Genomic DNA, 10,788 nt, shown 5'->3' with positions numbered 1-10,788 from the left:
CATGGTGCCCAGCCTGTCTACTGGAATTTTGAGTGGGCATTTCTCCAGCTCCTTAGCTAGATGATACACTTCTTGGGTCAGGAATCTTTTTGGTATTCACATCTCTCAATAGAGTACAGGATCTTGCAAATAGCTGGCTCTTGGTAAATGAATGGTCGTTATTTTCTTTTTCTGCTGTCCTCATGGTTGACTCTTCAGGCCACAGCAGCATCCTGGACTGAAGTCTGTGGAGAAGTATCCCCTGGGGCTTCTCTGTGGTTGCATATTGTTTTCTTTGTAGCACATGTCACTGTATCAGAGGTGCTTAGGGAGTGGCTTACGTTCTGTCTTCCCCAACTAGAATAGATATTCCAGTGTGCCCCCAGCACGCACAATAGTGCCTGGCACATTGGAGGTGCTTGGTAGATCTTTTTGGATGAATTCCAGAGCATGCCACTCTTTAGGCAGGTCTAAATAGTGCCTCTAAATGCACATGATGGATTTTTCTCTGGGAGATTGGTTGTTACAAGCTTGTAAGATCTTGCTGTGGCTCATCACTCTGGATTTGCGTTCCACTACCCAAAGGAGTTGAGAGTCATTGCAAGAGTAGAGAGATTATTGTTTCTTTGCTGAGATTGTGGAGGGAGTACTCAGTACAGCTAGTCTCAGCACTAGCCCTTGTCTGAACTACCATTACCCCATGCCCAGCAGAGAAATGCTCACGTTACCAAGCCATCTCTGGCCCAGGACAGATTGCTTCCTCAGGCTCATTGCAGCTCCAGTTAAAAAAGAGACCAGCATGTCAAAGGCTCTTTGAGTCTTAATGTAACTCACTCATGTTTCTCTCCTGTTTAAAGCCTTGAATGATTAGTGAGGCCTGCAATTCCCTCACAGAGAACTCATCTGTTCCTTGTTAGCTTATGTTGGTTTACGTGTTCAGCAACCCATCCGAAACAACAGACTCCACAGGGTGTGTGGGACAGTGCTGTGCTGCTCCTGTCTCGGGTCTCTGGGCTCCTGCAGTTTTGCCTACAGATGGCCAGGCATCAGGCAGAGAGAAGCATTCATCACAGAAGGGATCCTTCTCACTTACTGCCCTCTCATCTCTGTGCTTCTCAAAAACACTTCACTGCTAGTGAGTGAGAAACAGGCATCTTCTGATTTAGGGGCCTTGTTCAGAGTACTTGTTAAAAACAAAAACATTCAGGAAAACCGTGTATACAATGTTCCAGTAAGAGCGAAAAAACACAATAATGTGTTCAATCACCTAGCCTTTTGTGTTTTTTAACTGGAGCTGCAGGGAGCCTCAGGAAGCAGTTTGTCCCGGACTGGAGATGGTAAAAATCAAGTTCAGGCACAGTGATCAGAGACCGAGCTGCAGTGAAACTATTCCCAGCAGCCCAGCACCAGCTGCCAGTGAGTCAGGCACACTGTAGGCAGTCAGTGTTTGTGCAGTGAAGGAATGAATGAGTTATCTGCAGACTCCGAAGGTTATTTCAGAGGAGGAAGTCTCATACTGTCTCATGCAACCGGATCATCATTTGAATCACTTGCAACCTTTGAAGCGATCTATTTTGGAAAACACTCCCCTGAATATGTATGTTGCAGTTGTAGTGTGTGTTTAAAAAAAAAAAGAAAAACACCCAAACTACTTTTTAATTATACCGTGTTTATGTTATAGATTGTTTTATATAATGTATAGCATAGCTATAGATGTGTAGACCTATGGACACACACACAGAAATGTTGAAGTTAGTAGGTTTTCATGGGTTTTACTGAATCTTAATTTTACTTCTTCTGTTGACTGTCCTTTTACAGGTTTTTAAGGTTTTTTTGTTTTGTTTTGTTTTAAGCAGGGCTCTGGTACTCTGGTTTTGCTGTGTAAATATAGCACTTGGGACAGTCACTTGCTACCAGCCTTCCAGGATGCAGAGGGGTGTGGCTTTGCCATTGTTGGCCAAATGTAGTTACATTTAGAAGTGTGTTGTGCCCTTAAACGGTTCAAATTAGATATTCTACTGAACGTCTTCTTGGCCATTGCTGTAGACAATTTGGCTGATGCTGAAAGTTTGAACACTGCTCAGAAAGAAGAAGCAGAAGAAAAGGAAAGAAAAAAGATTGCCAGGTAACCCCATTTTCCCCTCAGGTATTTGTCTAGGGGCTGCATGGGGAGCCCTGCCACAGGTGCAGCCTGCCAGGACCACCCCTGCTTCACTGCAGCTGCAGCCCCCCAGCTTGCTGCTTTGTGGATCATGGTTGACTGTGCACTGCAGACCAAAATGGATGGAATCTTGGGCAGAAGCCAGGCCCTTGGCTCCCATCCCTCAGATCCAAGAGTGGGAGTCACGTGTCCCCATGCTTAAAGAATCACTGCAGATAATTTTGGCGTCATAAAATAAATGATGCATTCAATGCTGATTAGCTCTCAGATGAGAATTTTAATAAGATGATCTGTGTAATGAATCCATCACATTGCGATTACCAGGAAGCTCTGAGTTTGGGTTGTGCTATGCTGTTGTGGTTAGTGTTGTTTCTAATTAAATTCTGTCCTTCATGGGAGCATTGTTGATTCAGAATCCTGATTAGCATTTTTATGCAGAGGAACATGGTTATTTGGTTTCTTGTGGTCTTTTCTCTTCTCTTTAGAAAAGAGAGCCTAGAAAATAAAAAGAACAAACCAGAAGTCAATCAGATAGCCAACAGTGACAACAAGGTATGTATTCTGAGATACTTCTCCCCTTTTTGTTTCAAAAGGATTCTGTTGGTATCTCCATACATGTACCATTTACACTGCAGAAGTGCTTGTGTATCATACTTGTGATATTTTGGTGTGAAGAATATAGCACACCGTATAGACCCTGGCTTCCCAGGGGGGTTCTGGTTGAATTTAGGCAGTTAGCTGTGTTCACTGATATTTCACCAGAAAACCAATATGATAAAGATTTGACTAGCTTGACCACTTATTTTTTCTTTATTGGAATTGTGCAGTCAGATCTGACCCATGGTCAGGATCACATTAGCATCTTCTGAGTGGGTATGAACATCAGGGATTTTTAATAGATGTATATTTCCAGAGGTAATCCCATTCTCAGGTGGCCTCAGGGCTACGCTGTCAAACTTGATCCCATTTATGACAGCTCTGGTTGCTGTGTTCCTTCTTTATTCATCGAGTTGATAAATGCTTACTGAGTGGCTATTGTGTGTCAGACACTGGGGATTCAGAAATGAAGAAGACAGGCCCCTGCCTTCATGGGCCTTGCAGTCTGGCAGGAAGGCAGGAGTGTGAGATGTATTATCATGCCGTATGAGTGACTGTGCTGGCACACGGCAAAGACAGAGCCCTGGACAGTGCTGGCTAATCACAACTGGGTCAGGGTTCAACCAGCCTTCTCCTCACCTTCCCTCTGGCATTCTGTCTGTAGCAGAATCACCATCTGGGGACATATGCCTATCCCTGCACACTCACATACAGGCGCAACTTTGGGGAGGAATCCATGCCCTATGCTGGACTGCCAGGGCGACTTTTCCTCTCTGAAGTGCATTTAAGTCCAAGTCTCCCCTCCTCCCAAGATGTCTCTGTCATCCCAGGTTACAATTGATGACTATAGAGAAGAGGATGAAGACAAGGACCCCTACCCACCTTGCGATGTGCCAGGTATGGTGGCGGAGGCTGGAGACACTGGCTTTGCTGTGTGGCTTTGCTACTGCTCTGTGGCCAGCTGCTGAGTCTGCAGCCAGCCAGCCCAGCACTGTGCACATGAGCTGCTGAGGCCACCAAGGCCATGGGACCAGTTAGCTCCCCTTTTTCCCATGGTCGAAGGCAGCATGTGTCACCCAAATTCCAGGTGATGGGGAGGGCAAGTGCAGGTGGGTCAGGGCAGTCCCAGTTTCTGCTGGGAGACTGGTCCAGGAGGCCCCCCAGGTGTTAGCACTCAGCTGACGCTTTTACATTTGACTGGCACATTTATTGGCTAATGTGGGTGGGACTGTGGAGTTGGGAGCCTAGGAGCTGATTGAGACTGAAAGTCCCGTGTAGTTTCTCAGGCCAAGCTGAGCGAGGAGGTTACTGGGGAAACAGCCAGGAGCTAGGAGGTTCACAGTGAGAATCCCAGCACCACCACCTTTCATCTGTGGTCAGATCTTACCCTGGTGAGAATTTCATTCCCACAAACTAAACACACTCATCAGATGGGGACATTTCTCAGCACGCTCCCTCCTCCCCTCAAACGTTGTTAAAGTTCAAGCCAAATTTGCATGTGAAATTGAGAATAATTCAAACCCATATGTAGTCTTTATTTCATGCCTATGAAAAGAGTATTTCATTTAAAGTAGGGGAAGAGGAAGAGGAAGAGGAGGAGGATGAACCTGAGGTTCCTGCCGGACCCCGTCCTCGAAGGATCTCGGAGTTGAACATGAAGGAAAAAATTGCCCCCATCCCTGAAGGGAGCGCTTTCTTCATTCTCAGCAAGACCAACCCGTAAATACTCCCCTTCTAGCCTCTCGCGGCTGCGCCTTGCCAGTGACCCTACAGGTCGCTTGAGGGTGGCTCGGGTGGGGGTGAGGGGAAGTGGTTCACAGCCCTTTCTGAACCTGAGTGTCCCTGGAACCCCACCACCTAAGTCCCCTCCAACCCCTCTGTCCTCCACTGTTGCTCTTGCCCTCAGCTCATCTCTTCCTCATCGCCTCCTTCCCGCAGGGTGTGGCCAGGTCCTGGGAGGAGCTCCATTCTAGATTCTCCTCCCTGCCTTCACCCCTGCACAGGGACAGCAATGGGGAAAGCCTTGTCCACGGCAGCGTATGCCAGTGGGAGCCCACTGCTCTGCTGTTCCATGCTTCGGCCACACATGGGAGTTTTTCTTAACAAGTGGATCTTCTGTTAGGATGCTTTGCAGGATGAGAATTTTTGTGACCAAGTTCTGCATAGCATCCTCAACCTCACAGACCTCCCCACTTCATTGATCCGTTTTCCCTATTGAATTTTATAATCATAAATTTATATTGCACAGTGATATTTTATAGGTTGTAAATATTCAGTTCAGCTCTATGATAGTCTACTTAAAATAGCATTTCTTATGTTAAAATGATAAGGTGCTCACAAGGAACAGGGTAATGACTCACACATACTATAAGAGGAAGAAGTTTATTTACTAGCTAGTTTCTAGGTTTTAAATCATCTGGGGCTGAGTGGAATGCCAGGGGGAATAAATGGCTCCTGGAAAGGTTTCTAGAATTGCCGAAGTAGTTCTTGGCTGTCAGAGAACAACTCTGTGTAATTCACTGGCCCTAGGGAGACACAGGTGGGAAGCAAGGCCTAGTGGTGTCCTCAGAGATACAAAGATGTGATGATAGCTTTTACAGCTCACCACTGTTTGGGTGTCCTTTTTAAAAAAAAAAAAAAAAAAAAAAAGGTTATTAAACTGATATTGCTGACACCTACACCCTTATGTATATATATGTTGAGAGAATGGATTTATTTTCACCCAAAGCCACAAAGCACTCCTACCTTCACTAGCTTGGAAGTTCTCCCCACACTAAACTGCTAACCACCTTCAGGTCCTCTGGGGGTATGCCCAGCATTAAGTAGGTCCAAAAGGGAGGACAGGAAGTGAGGCTTAAGCATGTCAACATAAAGTTGACTCTAGTATTGAAAGTGGAAAAATCTTTTCAAAGGAAAACCTCTCTGTATAAGAGGCTTATAGAATATAGGAATATAGATAGGTGTGTATACACACACACACACACACACACACACACACACATCACACTTTGGAATTTAAACATATACATACATATTCTATATATACACATATGTACATATATATACTTTAGAATTTATACATATTTAATATATACATATATACACATATACATATTACATATGTATATGTGTATATATACATGTATATGTATGTATATGTTTAAATTGTAAAGTCAAACATCGAGGGTAAGGATAGTCAGTTGCTAACAGGTGCAGGGCACACTGAGGACAGCAGTGAGGTTCTGATGGCCCATCGTTTGAGCCCAGGTGTCGGGCATGAGCTGTCCCCCTTTGCTTCACGAGACCACAGGACTTGGTGAGAACTGTCATGCTGGGCCATGAGATCCTTGTGTGTTCACAACCTTCACTTTCTGAGGGCTGCTTGTGGGTCATCTCCAAAATTTTAAAAAATAACATTTATTACAGAATCTGCAGATAGGACAAGCACAGGATTCATCTCATTCTGCGTGAACTGTCAAGGGCAGGTCTGGCCTCAGTGTACCCTCTTGGTCAGGGAGGATAAGCAGACGAGCTTCCTGTCATGGTGGAAAAACTTCAGTCATATAGACCTGGATCACGTCTCCCCCTGGTCCTTACTAATGTCACTTTAGAATTCTCTTAGTAAGCCTCAGTTTCCCCATCTTTAGGAAGACAAGCTCCACTTTGAAGAACTCAGTAGAGTGGTCTGTGTGGCGCCCCCAGCACAGAGTTGACACACCATGCATAGTCCAAAGGGGCTGCTCTTGGTGGGCTTCATGGGGCTGATGGACAGGTCGCTCAGGTGTGCCAGGCAGGGTGCATGGGTGGCACAGCAGACAGTTGCCCTCTGCCTGGCATCCTGCTGCAGTGGCCCCACACTCTTAAGGACACAGTGCGTTCCACTCCATCTGGGACCGTTTCCAAGCAGCGGCTTTTCCCTGCAGGATCCGTGTGGGCTGCCACAAGCTCATCAACCACCACATCTTCACCAATCTCATCCTCGTCTTCATCATGCTGAGCAGCGCTGCACTGGCCGCAGAGGACCCCATCCGCAGCCACTCCTTCCGGAACACAGTAAGTCCCTGGGTGGGGCTCGCTCTGGGATGGCACTGGCCTCTCTCAGGCAGAGACCACTGTGGAGATGGGAGCTGTGGAGGCCCTCAGGGTGAGGGCTAGAGTAGGTCTTTCCTTCACCTGGGGGAGTTGGGTGTTTCCGGTTTGTAAGTGCCATGGAGCTTGTGTTTTAGCTGGGTAAATCTGAATGGCATCATTAATTTAGAACTTCATCTTAAATACTCTGCAGGAACTGTCAGTGAATTCAGGGAGTCTGCTTCTCCTCCTGTTTGTTCCCTGCTGCCAATATTTAAGTCCTCCTTTCCCTCCCTGCGCAGGTTCATACTCACCCCAGTTTTGAGATTCATGCCTCGTGGAAGCACATGGCAGGGAGGAAGCAGAATTCAAGCCAGACATGCCACATGCCCAGGCTCTCTCATTCAGGGTTGGGGGCAAGATTCCTGTGTCATGTAGACGTAAATAAACCAAGCTGCCCGGCTCCATGACTGAGGAGAACTACAACTTAGGAGACGATGGGATGTCGAGTTGAGGTGTTCAGTGGAGGAGAACTCTAGGCCAGGTGCAATGCCTCACACCTGTAATTCCAGTGCTTTGAGAGATTGAGGGGGAGGATCACTTAAGGACGGGAGTTCAAGACTGGCCTGGGCAACGTAGCGAGACCTCAAATCTCTACAAAAAATAAAAAAAAATTGCTGAATGTGATAGCACACACCTGCAGTCCAAGCTAGTTAGGAGGCTGAGGGAGGAGAATCACTGGGACCCAGGAGGTCGAAGCTGCAGTGAGCCATGTTTACACCACTGCAGTCTAGCCTCAGTGACACAGTGAGACTTTGTCTAAAAGGAAAAAAAAAAAAAAAAAAAGAATATATAATGAATGTGAAAACGTTTCTTCTCTGGGAAGATTTATTATAAAATATGTGGTTATGTTACATATTTCACAAGTATTTCCAAAGAAAGTGCTGACCTTGGCCCCAGAGAGCGAATATTAAGTTTGAATAACTTCAAGAGTGCACCAGGCAGAGCCACTTTGATCCTTAAGCATGTTAACTTGGCTGTTTACAATATTACTTTTCATTGGCAGAATTAGGAATACACAAAGAATTATTAATTGGCTGGACGTGGTGGCTCATACCTATAATCCCAGCATTTTGGGAGGCCAAGGCAATAGAATCACTTGAGCCCAGGAGTTCAAGACTAATCTAGGCAACATAGTGAGACCCCATCTATATAAAAATTTAAAAATTAGCCACTCATGGTGGTGCATGCCTGTCCCTGCTACTTGGGAGGCAGGAGGATTGCTTGAGCACAGGAGGCTGAGCCTGCAGGGAGCTGTGTTCACACCACTGTATTCTGGCCTAGGTGACAGCGAGACTCTGTCTATAAAAAAGCAAACAAACAACAAGAACTCTAGATTTTGGTGTGGCAAAGGTGGTTATTCAGTTAACTCTCTGTCTCCATGGGTTTGGCATCCAAGGATTCAATCAACCACAGATAGAAAATATTTGGGAGTGGCCAGCCATGGCGGCTCACACCTGTAATCGCAGCACTTTGGGAGGCCAAGGCAGGTGGATCACTTGAGGTCGGGAGTTTGAGACCAGCCTGACCAACATGGTGGAACCTTACCTCTACTAAAAATACAAAAAAAAAATTATCCAGGAGTGGTGGTACACACCTGTAGTCCCAACTACTTGGGAGGCTGAGGCATAAGAATCACTTGAACCCTGGAGACAGAGGTTGCAGCAGTGAGCCAAGATCGCACCACTGTACTCCAGCCTGGGCAAGAGAATAAGTGATGCTCTATCTAATGAAAGAAAAGAAAAAAAAATACGTGGGGGAGAAAATGTACTGAATTTGTGCAGATTTTTTCTAAACAATTTGCATGGCATGAAATCCAAAGATGATCTAAGGTCTACAGGAGGATGTGCATAGATTATATGCAAACACTACACCATTTTATATCAGAGACTTGAGATCTGGGGGTATGAGAGGGTCCTGGGAACAATCCCTCATGGATACGGACTATACTGAGAAAACAAGCTGAGGGCGCCGGGTGTGCAGGCTCACACCTGTAATCCTGTACTTTGGGAGGCTGAGTCAGGCGGATCACTTGAGGTCAGGAGTTCAAGACCAGCCTGGCCAACATCGTGAAACTCCGTCTCTACTAAAAAAACAAAAATTAGATGGGCGTGGTGGTGTGCACCTATAATCCCAGTTACGCAGGAGGCTGAGGCAGGAGAATTGCTTGAATCCGGGAGGTAGAGGTTGCAGTGAGCTGAGATCTCGCCATTGCACTCCAGCCTCAGTGACAAGAGTGAAACTCTGTCTCAGACAAACAGACAAAAATACGAGCAATTCAAGGGTTTTCTGCTAGTCATCAGTTTTGTAGCTTAGGGATGGTGCCCGCCCACTACGTCTATGTTGGAAGGAAACTTGAACCTAAATTGGTTCTTGCCTCAGCAGCCCCTCCTTAACTGTGCAGCTTACTCAGCACTGAGGATCATTCAAAGGCAAGACAGCTAGAAGCAGCAACCCGTTGATGCTCAATCCTAGGTATTATTGTGCAGTTTCAGGTTATTACCAAGAAACCTGACCAGCAGAGGGAGGCCGGCGAGTGTGCAAGCTCATCAGGTGTCCCTGGCATGCTGGTGGGTGCCTTTCTCTGAGCATCAGATTGTTAGAGATTTTAGGGTTAAGACACACCAGCAGATCTGTGCCCCTAGGACTCTGTCAGAACATCCAAGCCTCATGATGCTGCTTCCCATTTCTGGAGCCTGGCAAGCCCCATCTATCAGATGTATGAAACACACACGCTGATGTGAAGGGAAAAAGTGCTTTCCCCAGGGTGCTTGTTAGTTTCAGTGTAAAGAGGAAGGCACTGGGCCCTTCTCGATCTGTCCTCACAGTTTAGGGTTTTTGTTAGAGAGTTGGTCTAGATGCCCCAATAGAAGAAAGAACTCTGTGTCATTTCATTCCATCATAAAAAAAGGAGGGCTGTGTTTGGGAGAAAAAAAAAAAGCATTAGGTGACAAACTAGGTCAGGAGCTAGTCTAGAATACACATTGACAAGGGGTTAATTTACATGGGGGCTTCATGTCTTCTTTTTAATTACAATTGCTTCTCCGTAAGTTTATTTCCCTGCTGCCTTACTCAAACCAAAAATGTTATCTTTCTGCTTAAACAGATGTACATATGTGTATGTATATTGCTTTTGAGATTCTGCAGTGTTTTGTATGTTTTTTAACCTTAGCTGAATTCTTAGTTTAAAAAAGAGAGAGAATGCAAGCAGAGTGAGGACAAAAACAGCTTAAATCTCAACTTCTGCCCTGGGCGCCAGGTTGCCTCATAGACTTGCAGGCTAGTGTGACTTCTTTCTGGACTACTAGATGCTTCCCACATTAATATTCCCACTGTGACCCAGGAAGGAGTAAGGAGAAGGTGGCAGAGGCCTGGTAGTGCCCTGGAAGATACCTTTCATAGCCTGGCCAAGAAACTCAGTTACACAGGAGTGCTCACATAGAATGTATAAGTCCAAAACCAGAAACAGTTTGGAAAATGAATACCCTCTGAAGAGAGAGACTGGGCTTGAAGCAGAGGTCCTCAACTTATTGTGACACAGCCCCCAGGTGACTCCCGTACCTACAACAGCTCAGCCTGGTGGCTCTCCACTGGCATCCCCCAGGCCTACTCCTTGCCCGGCAGTAACTGTGACTGGCTGCTTGGCCTGTGCGTGTGTCCATTCCCTGCTCCCACCTCCTCTAATATCTGCTAAAGAATTAGGCCTAGGTGGTCTCCACAGTCCCTTCCAGCCCTGCTCTCTCCAGTTCTTTCAAAACCATAGATCACAGTTGTCATGAAGATTAATGGCAAAGACCAGCTCACCTTTGCAGATAAGGGTGCTGTGGCCAGAAGGAAGCTCCCTGTGAGTAGCTTTCTTGGTGGTCAGACTTCTTGCCGCTGGCCCACTTGCCTTCACAGCTCTGAGGAGAAGCAGGGACCCC

At 46.3% G+C, this 10,788-nt stretch overlaps 1 protein-coding gene across 17 annotated transcripts in view; it reads left to right on the top strand.

Moving 5' to 3' along the window:
* The window catches only part of CACNA1D (calcium voltage-gated channel subunit alpha1 D), a 319,765-nt gene that overhangs the window by 234,692 nt on the left and 74,285 nt on the right, over positions 1-10,788 (top strand). For 16 of the 17 annotated variants that reach the window (XM_037743584.1, XM_037743321.1, XM_037741086.1 and 13 more), the window contains 5 exons: positions 1,990-2,104; positions 2,626-2,692; positions 3,568-3,634; positions 4,309-4,456; positions 6,661-6,790. In XM_037743584.1, the coding sequence (XP_037599512.1) occupies positions 1,990-2,104; positions 2,626-2,692; positions 3,568-3,634; positions 4,309-4,456; positions 6,661-6,790 (527 nt within the window). The remainder of the gene's footprint in view (positions 1-1,989; positions 2,105-2,625; positions 2,693-3,567; positions 3,635-4,308; positions 4,457-6,660; positions 6,791-10,788) is intronic. The other variant, XM_037740379.1, reaches the window with a different exon arrangement.

Source organism: Cebus imitator, unplaced genomic scaffold (assembly GCF_001604975.1).
Source record: "Cebus imitator isolate Cc_AM_T3 unplaced genomic scaffold, Cebus_imitator-1.0 Scaffold0, whole genome shotgun sequence".
Classification (NCBI taxonomy): Eukaryota; Metazoa; Chordata; class Mammalia; order Primates; family Cebidae; genus Cebus; species Cebus imitator.
This window is presented reverse-complemented; position numbering and strand designations above follow the sequence as displayed.